This window comes from Caloenas nicobarica, chromosome 1 (assembly GCF_036013445.1).
Source record: "Caloenas nicobarica isolate bCalNic1 chromosome 1, bCalNic1.hap1, whole genome shotgun sequence".
In the NCBI taxonomy this organism is placed as follows: Eukaryota; Metazoa; Chordata; class Aves; order Columbiformes; family Columbidae; genus Caloenas; species Caloenas nicobarica.
In genome coordinates, this window is record NC_088245.1 from 58,296,575 (window position 1) to 58,310,237 (window position 13,663).

At 40.2% G+C, this 13,663-nt stretch overlaps 1 protein-coding gene across 1 annotated transcript in view; it reads left to right on the top strand.

Moving 5' to 3' along the window:
* The window catches only part of PTPRR (protein tyrosine phosphatase receptor type R), a 142,952-nt gene that overhangs the window by 69,654 nt on the left and 59,635 nt on the right, over positions 1-13,663 (top strand). The window contains exons 5-6 of the mRNA XM_065632240.1: positions 182-337; positions 8,036-8,146. Of these exons, the coding sequence (XP_065488312.1) occupies positions 182-337; positions 8,036-8,146 (267 nt within the window). The remainder of the gene's footprint in view (positions 1-181; positions 338-8,035; positions 8,147-13,663) is intronic.

Below are 13,663 nucleotides of genomic sequence, written 5' to 3' on the forward strand. Positions count from 1 at the left end.
CTTGCACAGTCATCTGGGATTTAAGAAGTCAGGGAATAGGTATACTCTCCTCACAGAAAAAATTGCAGCCTTTGTATTCCATGCTTGGATTTTTTTTGGAGTTATAGTTACAATCTATTGACAGCAGAGATCATCTAATCTCAGACCCTGGCTTTGATTCTGCATTTTTTTATTTTCTTAGGGGAAGAAGAACTGTGTAGAGCTGTTTGTTTCACCACTGAACAGAAAGCCAGGAATCGCTGAGGCGCTGCCATCTGAAGAAGTGCTGCGCTCTCTTAATATCAACGTTTTGCATCAGAGTTTATCCCAGTTTGGAATAATAGAGGTCTCCCCTGAGGTTGGTTATCAATTTTCTAACCTGTAGTTTGTTGCAGATCAGGCAGTTATTACATCCCTGGTAATTTTCAGGCTGAGGTTCTCAGGCATGAGGCAGGAACTGTGTAAGTTAAGATGTCATTACTGCTATATAGCACTTTACAGCTAGCCCTGTTAAATTACTTCAATAGTGCTTGGTTAGGCTACTTAAGCATTAATATCGAGGTCCTCCTCACAGAGCTAGGCTACCATTGAAATCAAAGTTTAGATCCTAAGCATGCATCAGTTGCCTTAAAGGAAATGGGCCCAAGGACTTTTGGTCTATTAATGTAGGTCAGCAGGTATAACAGTTTCAGCAGAGAGATAAATGAAATGTAGACGTCAGGTGTGAGCATCACTACCTGTGTATCTTGTGTCTGACATGATTTTGCAAAACTGAATTTGTACATTATACCCATGCTTCTTTCCGTTCTTCGGAGAAGTGGGAGATTTATTCTGTTTACCTGCTCTAAAAAGAGGGCAAAAATATAACTTGTAGATATTATTTGGAAAAAAAAAATCTGTTTAAAAGCAGAGACTGCACTACCATGTCCACAGTGTCCCAGATATTACCAGTGAGATGGACATCTAATTCTGGGCTGACTGCTTAAGCTATGCACAGCAAATGAAAAAAAGAGAAGGCATTTGGGAAAGGAAATCACTGAGCTCATAGACATGGTCATATCACATTGCATTTTATTCAGTGTCTTAGAAGCCCTTACCTACATAGAAAGACCCTCAGAATTCAGTGTGAGGTCTGAATAACTTAAAACATGTTATCAAGAACCAGCATTTTCCATGAAAGCTCCCATTTTGATAGAGATGGCTATGCCCAAAAAAAAGTGGAAAAAAAGGAGAGGTTTTGATGAGCTTTTTCCCCGTATGTGTAAAGAGTTCCTGGGTTTTTTTAGATCCAAACCTATGTTTGAGCCATTGCTGAGTTAGAACTGGCTGTTACGTTCACCTGTATTTCTACTGATTAGAAAAGCTTTTGCTCATTTGAAATATTCTAATTCTGTTTAAGAATCTGGAAGATGTCTTTGGTATAAAGAAGGAAATATAAAATCAAGGCCAGTTAAATGCAATTTTACATGCTCTACTACAGCAGCCTGCCGCTATGAAAATGGGTGGATTCTTGAATTTTAGCTGTTGTAATACAAAGCAACACCAAGCAATGCTGTCCAAATGTCAGATCAGGTCTTTATATCGCCGATCAGTGACCTGGGCTAAGCTTCCTTTAGGTCAGCATTTCTTTTGCTACTGAAGCGTATCAGACTTACAGTTGTGATAGATGCAATTATCTGCTCCTAGTACTTCAGTTACAAACACACTTCAGGTAGACGTGAGACAAGAACATGTATGAATAATAGATGAATGGAGAAATGGCATCAAAATATGAAGAGATGCTGGAAAAATCACAGTCCTGAACTCAAGGTCTCATCTATGTTAGATACATTTCAATAATCTGGAGTGCGCAGATATTTAAATTTTCTCTCTGGAAAAAAATGTAGACAACCAGACAGAATCATTTAGAAAACGACTGTTAGAATGAAAGTTGTGTAGACTCTAACCCCTTCTAATACTGTTGGAGAAACAAGAGATTATTTTAATATTTCAGTTGCTAGCAGATTATACAGCTAAGGCCCTGATGCTGAAAACCTCATGCAGCTTTACACCAATAGGTATGCCTTTTGTATCTCGATAAATTGTTTAGATGTGTAAGACTTCACAGAAAACAGCAGCTAGAAGACAACAACATATAATCTTTACTTGCTCAACTATTATCCAGTTATTTACTCCTCTCAACTTGCTCTAAGAACAAATGCTGCCAAACAAAATAACAACAAAGAAAATCAAAACCGACAAACCTTTGAAGGAAGATATAGTTATACTAAGCTTTGCATAGCTTTGAAACTTCGTTTTGCCACATTTCGTGCATTTATTCTTGAATTCAATCCTAATTAATTCATAAACTAAGAAATTATATGCTCTTGCACCAAAAAGTCTGAATGCTTCACGACTAGTATTGCATGTGTGCTCACAGTGTATCAGTGCAGAAAGGGAGCACTATCCTCATCTTTCTAGGTGGGTGGCTGACGCAGAGGTGTTAGGGCTGCAATTAGCACTTTTTTAGCTGCCTGTTTCAGGATTAGCAGCCTAAAGCTTGAAAGTCTGACGGCTCTCTCTACAGTAAACACACAGACAGAATTACCTCCAGCGGGCAGTTCAGCCCATCTCTGAGATATCTCTACTGAGGTTGCTTGGTTGGCTCTTTCTGACAGGGCTTAGTTTAAACTAGATCCCCCAGCTGCAGAGGGTTAATAGTGAGGGAGGTTACCCTGTCCTAAGAAATTTTACCAAGATTATGTAGGAAAAACCAAGTGGAAAACTGAAGCTCTTTGTTTAAAGTCCCAGCCCGTGCGATACCATAAACAGCAAAAGTCTCAGTGGATGTAGGTGACTGAAACTACATTTCCATTCATTCCAGTAATAATTTGCCAATACACACCTGCTGATGCATTAATCACTGATTGATATCTTTTAAATGGAATTACCTATCTCAAAATTCATATTCTAGTTTCTTTTTCTGCAGTAGCTGAAAGGGCAGATGCCCTGCATGCCTTTGCTGCAGGAACCACCAGTCCCCTTTGCTACCTAGTGTTAAATGGATTGCGTACCTGTGGGCACGTGAAAATAGCATTTCATGGAGTCGTTGCCCTTTGAGGGATCCAAGAAAATGGCAATACCTTCCATATGTCCTTTCTCCTCCATTGGCCTATTGTAGTTGTAGCATTTGCTCTTTTATTATGGCCTAAAGTTTGTGTCTGAAGTGGGATTTAGGACTGTGTTCTGCTCCATAGTGTGTAGTAGGGCCAAGAGCAGATTTCCCCAGAACAAATTACTGAATTGGTGCTTGTTGGTGGGACTAAATTCAATGATGCAGGCAGTCCATGTTATTATGGTGTGGGAATCCTGACTTCCTAATGTCTGTAAATTGTGCTCAGGGAAAAAAGAAAATACTATTGGTTTTCAGAGCTTAGTAGAGTAGAAGAGAATTTGAAGTGGTTTTGAATGACTGATTAACTGAAGTTACAGTAAGTAAAATAAGGGTTACTGTGTTTAGAGAGATAATCTAACTGCCACCTAGGAGATGTGGCACCAATGGAGAATTTTCCAGAGTTCACGCCAAAATTATGCAATCCCAAAATATACCGTTACAGCCTCCTTGCAGAAGGCTTCTGTTGGTTGCCTTTGAAGCGTGTGATATTAACTTCATAGAGAAGAAATCAAAGGAACCAGTCATGCACTTAAAGCATACAGAAACCGTAAATCATTGTAAGGACAAGTGATCAAAACCAATGGCTTAGGAATTACAAAAGCCTGGACTGACCAAGGTGCCCGGGAACAAAGCAGAGCACAAGGATGTGCTCCTGCGGTCACACAGGGCAGACACAGCATTACACCTGCACGGGTGCAAGCAGAGCACAGCCATAAGAACAGGAGCCATGCAGACCTGCCAGCTTTGACATCAAATCACAACACTGCCTTGCACATGTGTGTAAGGTTGAGTTTGGGGGGCAGGCTTTGCCATGGGAGATGCTAAGTGGCTGTTATCCAGTGTCCTGGGAGCCTGAGAGGTCACCCATGTTCCTGCATATTTTCACTGGGGGTGGAAGTGATTTCTTGGCAGACTTTCCTAACCTGTCTTAGCTAATGTAGTTAAAATAGCAGAAAAAGCAAAGCAACTCAGTGTGAACTTCAGTGAACACTTTTTGATCTGTAGTTTGATTCCCATCTCCCTCTAAGCTTTCCTCTGAGCTCAGAACTATAGCTTACCATGCTTTCTTTAGTGTTGCAGCCAAGGAACTGGTTAGGGTTAACCCAATTTACAAATTAATCTATTTTCCAGTGTAGACTTACTTTTGCTGGCAACTCCTGGTACCTTGGCAGGATCTTTCCTTCACAGATTTTACAGTGACTACTTTAGGTCAATGTCTGTCTTGTTGTTATCAAAAGCTGCCTTCTCATTTTACTTTTTGCAGAAATAATCCACCAGTTTTCCATAAAAGCAGAAATGCCAGAGTGGATTTTAATGTCTTAAAAAAAAAATTATAAAAAATCATTTTTCTAAACACATTTGTTCCAGTTCAGAGCAAAGCAGATACCTGTGCAGGCACTCTTCAGTAAGGTTGATGACAGCATGGGATCATTAAGAATACAGTGATTCTTCCCCACCTTGAATTTAAACTGTTTAAATTAACCTGGCTAATTCTGCCTGAATGACACACCTGATCATGAACACTCCTTAGGGAATGGAGTCAAACCCTGGGGGATGATGCTCTTGGTGATGTACATGATGATGAGCCTTCCTCCCTGTAGCCAGGTTTGCTCTAGGACCTGATGGTGGCTGAGCTACTGGAACTCCCCTGCCAGCCCACTTGCTCTGGTATTCCCCCGGCTTGATCAGCTGTGGCTTTTTGCAGCTTAGTTTGAGTTTATCTTCCTGCCCTCTGATGACAGTGGTACCTTCCCACTCCTCAAAAACTGTCCAAAAGTCTTAGTGGATTCTCAGGCAGGAAAAGGTTCCCAACTGAGAGAGAGAAATGTGGAGTAACATCAGTCAGCTGGGACACAGCACATCTCCATGCAGAAGGCTCATTGCCCGTGGTTGTGGACAAAACTCTCTTTTTTGCTTGTTCCCTGGCATTTGGCCACCCTGTGAGATTTTTTCCTGAGCTTCGGCAGTTTGTAGTGAGCTTGGCAGTTGTCGTCCCTCTTATCATTTCTCCCAGACCGAGGAACAAAGTTCTGAACGAGCAGCACTGACGTTTCAGAAAGTAATTCCTTATCGTAATTCCTTATCCCATCTCTTGAGATGGGAAGACAACATGAGATGACTCAGTGACTGCAGGCCACAGCCTCTTCTGTCATTAGGGAGCAGCTTAAGCAATGATTTTGCTGTCCTGCACTTAGATGCGAGGGAGAGATTTCCTTGGCTAGGCGAAGGTACTGTTAAACTGCTTCAAAATGGTGTGTCAGATATGTTTTAATTTGTGGCACACATTTTTTTACCCTTTTCACAGCATTTGTTAATATTCTTTGAACTTCATTTTTAGAAAGACAAATAAGGGAAAGATATATCCTGAACATACGTACCATTAGACAGACACCATAGAGATTAATTCTGTTAGACTCAGTTATGTATACAAAGTGTATTATAAAATATTTTACAAGTTTTGTGACACTAGTGAATTATAGTTAAAGTATCTCACTCATTGAGTCAAAAAGTCCTATTAGCTCTTCATTTACTTTTTAGTATATTTGTCCTTTCAGCGAAGAGGCACAAAACCTCACTTACAAAAGGTCAGCATGACCAATTCTCCTTCAACTCCTGCCTTCTATCTAGATTTCCTCCTGAGAGATCTGAAACACCGGAAAGCCATCAGGTAACCTACCCTGGGTCAAACACTTATTTTATAGTTTATAGCTGCTGCTGTCATTATGGGATTGCCATGGAGATGAACAGGAGCAGTCCTGAGTCCAGAGCAGCTGCAGTTTTGGGCTCTGAGCCAGTATTGGGACCCGGGTCCTGTGCCATGAGCTTAGCAGAATAACCTTGCTGTGCTGAGGTAGCAGATTGCACGGAGACCTGCACCCCCTTAGAGCGGCAACACTGAATATGTCTAGGAACAATTTTTGCAGTAATATTTGGCAAGATTTACAGCTTATCTTTGAAAACCCCATTTTTTAAGTTGCTCACTAAACCCAAGACTGACGCTTATAAACCTTGTTAAACTGTCGATACCTGTGATACTTTTAAGCCCAGATCACGAAACACTGTGTGATTACACACACATAAATACACTAATTTTACAAGGTCCATTTCTGTAGTTTAGCAGAAGGAGGTAAAGGATTTCCATTCTGGTCTCTAGGGCCATGACTTCCAAAGAAAACTCTTCATTATTACGCTTTCAGTTCTAAAGCAGTCAACTCCCAGTTATACACATGCACGGATTTCTTTTAGCAAGCAAGACTCTGTAAATTAACCATGCTACCAAATACTTCTCTAAACGTTTGCATTTTGTGACAGTATAATCTGTGAATTGTCTTGCATCTGCGTTGTCCTGGCCCTTTTCAAAGCAAGCTGAGAATAAACCTGTGCTGAAAGCAGGACCATGAAAACTACAGTGGGATCCAGCACGCAACAATTTTTTGTCAGCTTGTCCTCTCTTCCCCAGACCATGATATGCACCTCCTCAGCAACCCTCTTCACATGAATTCAACTTCATCAGGACTTTCTAAGTTTGGGAGGCTGATGGACACAAGGAGTTTGCTTGATATGTTACATGTTCGAAAGAGCAGGCTGATTGGTGGCTAAGCAGAGTCTGGAGCATGAGGTACTCATGTACAGTCCTAGGAGAGTCCCTGCACTTTCACGGGTCCACTGAGCAGCCTCTCGTCTTTAAACAGAAGAACTCTTTCCTCTGTGGAAAACTCCTAGTCCTCTTATATGATGTCCCCCAGCGGGGAAAGAAGACCACCTTGAGATGGGAAGACAACTCACTAGTTAAAACAAGTTTAATTAAAGCCATTAGGGAATTTCAGTGAAAGGGAAACATCAAGACCTTGAACATTTACAATGGAAACCAGAATTTATTTTTGCTTAGTCTGAGAACTGTACTGAAAATGCACAACTAAGAAAATAAGAGCAAGTAGCTGAAAATTAAGAGAGCAACATTTACTGAACTGCTGTCGTTGAAACACAAGACAATACAGTTTGTTCTAAATCATATGTTGAATTTAGACTGAGGGTAGATGTACCCTGTTTCTAGTACCAAATCTCTGTTTGGAAACGTAGTGAAATTCTGGTAATTTAGGAGCCCAACCAAGTCCCCGCACTGCAATAAAGCAAAAAATAAATGCTTTTTCAATTATTATTATTCCATAATCCCCAGGAGTTCCCCAGGAGTTCTGGAAATTTTAGTGTGCACAGCTGTTTTAAAAATGTACCATCAGCAGAAACCCAAAGATAATGAGATGACTTTAAGCATAACCAGAATTACAGACAGACGGATAATGAGATTACTTTCAGCATGATCAGATTTTTTTACGTACGCGCACGTACGCGCGGGGGTGTGTGTGTAGTCTAAAGGTGGCTGTGTCAGGGCTCCCCAGCTGGTGAAGACAAACCGGCAAGTCACCTGCTCTTGGCTCCTGTGTCAAGTGTAAGCAGTGGGGTGGCTGGTGCGTGGGCGCGGGGGCCAGAGATCAGCGCTGGGGAGGAGGAGGCTGAGCTCCTGCAGCCCTCGCAGCGGCGCTGCCCTTTTACCTGGGAGACAGGGAGTTTCCAAGAAAGACCTCGAGTCTTGTTTCCTCACCTTCCACCAGCCCACGACTCCGGGAGGAGGACCATCCCAGCAGCCACGGGGAAGGTCTTAGATCATCTCTGGTAGCGTTCGGACCCCCCCGTTTTGCACGCACACGGATCACGCGGGGCGCGTGGCCGAGGTGGGTGTGCAAACGGCGGCGCTCAGAGTGGGTGCCGCATACTGTGGAATGTGAACTGTGACAAAGCTGAGGAGGGCGATTAATGCCTGACAAGAGCTATTTAATCCACGCACGCTTCTGTGTAACTTTTTTTTTTTTTCTCTTCCTCTTTCTGTTTTATTGCTTTAAAAAGAAAAATGTTTTGCAAGGCCAGCGTGAAGCAGACAAAATCTGGAGCAAAGAAGGATTTTATGCGGTTGTCATATTTCTCAGCATCTTTGTCATTCTAGTAACTTGTTTAATGGTAAGTTTCCTTTTTACCGTTTTTTGCTGTTCTTTACTTCATGCTTTTCTCAGTCTGGAGGACAGTCACACATTCTGTACATGAGAGGCGTCTCCTCAAAGCTATTAAAAACTCAGCTACAAAGTAAGAGTTGGTCACTGTCATAATGCTCTGAAGCCAAAGTTTGAAGAACCACATTTCTTGCTATATTTTGAGTCCAATTGAAGAATTTAACTGGAAGGAAGCTAAAGAAATAAATAATGGGCTCTTGAATCTGCGGAGTAACTGTGTAGTGACATGAGTGATGACTTCTCAGCCTGCTTATTATGGTCCCAGGATCCCTGAAGTCACGTCAGCTGTCTGTATTTCAGTTTTATTGGATAGTAAAAACACCACCACACTGAAACAATATTGTCAATGCACAGTTTTTGGAGTGTGTGTTGGTATTCATGTATCGAACATGAATTGTTATTAAATTGTTATTAAACTGAAATGACTAGTAAGTACATGAAGAAGTGATCATATTTTTGAGCAACTTTGCCATTCACATTGTATGAGTTCAGTGGCCAGGTTTCTGGGCATTAGACATACTTCTAATATGCTGAATATGAGATATACAAGGGTCACACAAAAGATGAACAGCACTACACCACTATTGACTTTTGTAGGGTAATTTTTGCATTTTTTCCAATATTGTCTCTCACATGTTTTCCTTCTCTGAATTGTATATTTATTCTGTGGTGCATAAACATAAGGGTTTACTGAATTCTATGACAATTCTCAGCGTTTATGAACACTTAGTGTCTTGAAGTTTTTTGAGATATTTTGCTTTCAAACATATTCAATTTTCTTTAACCTAGATGGATTTTCCACATAGAACCTTAAGATGGAAAGAATGTTTGAACTGAAAATATTAATAATAAATTATCATATTTATAACAAAATCTTGTTTAAGCTTTTAAACTCTCCCTAGGATTTGAAAAGCACTTATTTTCTCACAAAAATTTTTGCTTTATATAATTTATACTTCCTAGTGATCTCCATTTCTCCATGCCATCTCACTCAAAAATAGGAGGGTAGCTCTAGAAGTACTAACTTTTCAGACTTTTTACTTTAGAGAAGTAGGTCTTTTGGTCATTACTGACTGTTTAAGTGGAAGGGTATAGAAAATGCTGTCTTTCCTTGTCCTGGTGCTACACAGTGTTTTCATCAATTATTTGGAATGCGTAGACAATATTGGGAATTGTAAGCATTATGGAGGACAGTATCAGAATTTAAAATATACTTAAGGTGCTGGAGAAAAGATAGGAAGTAACAAGAATGCTGCTCAGCAGGGACAAGAGCTCTAATCATGTGCATCAATACAATGTAGGAAATACGTGGCAAAGCAACAGTTCTGTAGGAAAGGTTCCAGCAGTACCACAAAGCAGACACCTAGGTAAATGAACAAAATCACATTGTTGCAAAAAACACTGACTCTGTGGTCTCTTCTGGCTACCACATTTGTGAAAATTGTCAGGCAATTATAGTAGGGAGGAGATACAAGAGTGATTAGAGGTACAGAAGACATGAAATAATGTGGTTTATTTATGACAGAGAAAAGAAAAGCAAGAAGAAACATGGTAGTTCTCAAACATGGAAAGATTTCAAAGGCTGTGGTAAGGAAGAAGATAATACTTTCTCCACTGGGGACTGGAAAAGAAGCAAATTTTTTGAAAGGGTGATTTGACAGACTCATTAGAAAGAACTTTGTTATGGGTCACTAGGCCCTGGAGTTCATTGTGTGGGGCAGCTCGGGAGTTTTCTCCCATTAAACTCTGAAGCAAGTGTCTGTCAGGGGTAGTTTGACTGTAGCTGATCTGGAGTTAGGGCAGAGGTAGGTACTAGTATAGACTCCTGTACTCCTTTCCAGATGGATTTACTATGATGCCGTGGTTTATTTCTGCAGGCATTTCCCTGAATACATGGAGTGTATGCAATCTATAAGTCTAACAAGCAGCTTATATCATTTTTCATCCCACTTTATGTGTGTCAGAGTAGCAGATTTATGAAAAGTAGGAACTCAGTATTTCAAATTCAGCCGTTTCAGTCTACCAGACTATTCAGCTTTAGCATAAAGCACTAGGGCTCACCCTACGTACCTTTGTCTGTAGCAACCGTATGAGACCACCATAAGGTGGCTTCTTTTTTAACGTTAACAGGGTAGGCACCTGTTTGTCCATAGGGGGTTATTTGTAGTTTAGAGGGTCCAAAAGCAGAAAGCTCAGCCTGCATCTTGGACGTGTCCTTTAAAGTGTGGAGCAGGAAGTACTTTAAGTGATGATTATTATGATCAAATGTGTCCAGTGTAAGGCAGCTGCTTTGTCAGTGTTATTGCTTTCTTCTGGGTAATTTCTACAGAAACTGTAAAACGTGCAGCTTTGTCTTCTAACTGGCTTTTAGAAATCATAATGCTTCCCTGGGCTGAGAGCGCACTGTGCATTAACAGCTTTTAGGCTTCCTACTGCTTGGCTGGAATTTAACAAATACCTAGCCTCTCTACATAAAAACCTACAGTGCATAGTATTGCTAAACAGTGTAATACAGCAGCACATGAGCTAAATTCGGATTTGTAAATGGTACCTTTGAGCTTGTTTTATGTATTTACTCAGCTAGTCCTCGTCATGGAGTGGGAACCTCTTGCAGCTCAGGAGTGATTCATCATATGTGGAAGCCAACACACATCTCCTTGCTATCCTCATCATGGGCTGACCATGGGCTCACTTGAACTGGGAACATTGTACATCATTTATAAAGTTTGCCAAAAAAAGTCCTAAGCAAGAATAAATATTTTTAGCACTCTCATGTGTAAAACGGGTCTCTGTATTTTTTATTTTACATAGAGAAATAACTGAGCCATCACTGAATTTACTAAATAATACAATATTTGACAGTGGATTAAATTATCTGCTATCATTTTTCCAACTCATTTTTCCTATTTTAATATTTTTTTAATATATATACATACGAGTATCTCTTGAGTAGTCTGAATGTATCACCTTTAGATTATGAATTTTTTGTAGCTAGTTGTGATAAGATGGTTTTCTATATGTTTTTCTTTTTCCCAATATATACAACTAACTAATATCAGACTATCAACTTCAACTTTTGCCAGTTTAAAGATTTAAATCAAAATTAGTGGTATGTGTTTTTATCATACTGAAAGAGTGTTTAAGCTAACTTGAAATGAGGGGGGTTGTCTATAAATTAGCCCTAGACTGTCTGAATTCTTTTATTCTGCTTCTGTACAACTTTTTACAGTGTTTTCAAATCACGGTATCCGAATGCCTCCCAGTAATGCATCAAACAGCACAAATAACATCTGTCACATTTTTGTTCTTTCATCCTTTCCCCAGGGTTTGAGGGAAATTTTGTTTGCCTATTTTCTCCTCTTGTATACACTTGCAGAAGAGCTCTGCTCATGTAGAGGTACACACAAAGCCTCACACACGTATTGATAAGTACTCATTAGAGAGAATGCTTTCAATTAGTGAACTGCCTTAACTTCCATGGTTGCGTGCAACTACACGGTTGCGGATACTCTAAATGTCGCTAGGCAGATGAGTTTTCATATCACTGATCCACATAATCATTGACAAGATCTTCATTCTGGAGACACAGTTATCTCGTTGGGATTTCCTGTTGATCTCTGAAGATTAATTAAAGCAGTTTCCACTGGTATTTAGAATGGGCAGGTAGGAGGCACTGGCCAAGCGAGGGCATAACATGACAGCTTTTCTTTGCAGAAATCTGAGCAGACATAGAAAGAGTGAATGCCATGCTGTCCTTCTTCCATATAAGCTGAGTCAAAGAGGAGGCAGAAAGAAGAGTTATTTTTATTTTGGACTGTGGCTTTAAACCCTAGGCTTAATACATGAAAAAATTACAGATGACCCACCTTGTGTGTCCTGGAAAACAGTACTTTGTGTTGTTCAGTTACTCCATGCCTCTTGATTATCCTCACAATGAATCTTCTGGGGTATCAGTAAAACATCAGTTTTCCTAATTTAAGAGCTTCATATCTGTTGCCATCCATACTGACAGATGCCTTTAAACTGATTTGTAATGTAAGTACAACTAAGTTGTTCCCTTTGCAGAGCCTGATGATTGGGTTGATCACTGTCTTTTTGGCCATTTGTTTGTTTGACTTTCACTTGGAATTCATTAAAAACATGATAGCCCTGACCACACTTTCTGAGGAAAGTGTGTTTGCTCTTAGATCAAATGTGGTTCTTTAGCTTTTTTTCAGCTCCTGCTGGTGGCAGGCTATCTTTTTTCCTAAGGTCTAATGATAGAGTATTAAAAAGATATGAAATAATTCTTGTCTGGGTTTTTAGAAGTCAAAAACATAACTCCCTGGGTCTCCGAGGGATGAAACTATGTCAAAATATATCAGTGACAAGAAAGTATGGTGTACATTGTCATGACCATGAATGTCTGAGCTGTATATCTGTGGGTTAGCAGAAACAAATGAGACCAAAGCAATCAGTGGAAGAAAAGAGGGTTAAAATATTTCAAACCCCTGTTTTATCTTTACTGATACCTGATATCTGTGTCCTTGCTTCACATTAGGGCTGTTTTTTCTGCAAAATAATGGCAAAGAGCAGCTTATCTTATTCATGCAATTTAATTCCGAGCTCTTCTCAATGAACAGATTGTTTACGTAGCTAAGTCTTGTTTAATGGGTGCGTTGCTAATGACATTATGTCAGTTCCCAGCTAAACCTCTAATGCTAATCCTGGAAAAAACAAACCCATCAGATATATCCAGTCTTCACTGGACAGCTATGGAGCGATAGGTCTTCATGTGGTGCTAGCAGGGCAACAGCTGTCAAAGAGCTTCTGACTCACGGCAGAAAAATGCTTTCGTTTAGGCTTTGTCTTTATGGCTTTGCAAATCAGGATTTAATTCACATGCTTTATGGCAACAGATAAAGCAGAGTAGAAGGTAAAAGGGTATCTGCAGACACTTTCAAAAAGCTGTGTGCCTTTCACCCACCTCCACACACAATAATTACAATAGTAATCCTCATAAGTTTCACAGGTCATAAGGCACGTTTTGAAAATGGCACAACTATGGCTCAGAAATCTTTTTTTTGTTTTTTGCATTCCCCTCAAGAGAGATAGGATGTGTTAGGTAAGTCTAACACATGTTCCTCTGGAGTGTCTTTACCGAGCACACTCTATCCCCCAGCCCTCAACAAGCTGGTGTACAGCAACAACAGTGTGGAGTTTGGTGGAAGAGAATCATTACAACTTCTGTAAAGCTTTTGCTGCAGATATCTGACGTCCAAGTTTGGAAGCAATAGGTGGACAGAGAATCAAGGTATTACGGTGTGTTCACCCGTCAATGCCTCTGTAATTGTCAACCACGCTTTTCTGAACCAATGCTTAAATAGCTTCATAGACCATGCATCACTTCAGCTTTATGCCAGAACAGAGTATGTTTCTGTGAGGACATTGAGAGATATCCTACACTTGAGGAGTATTTCAGGGTAGT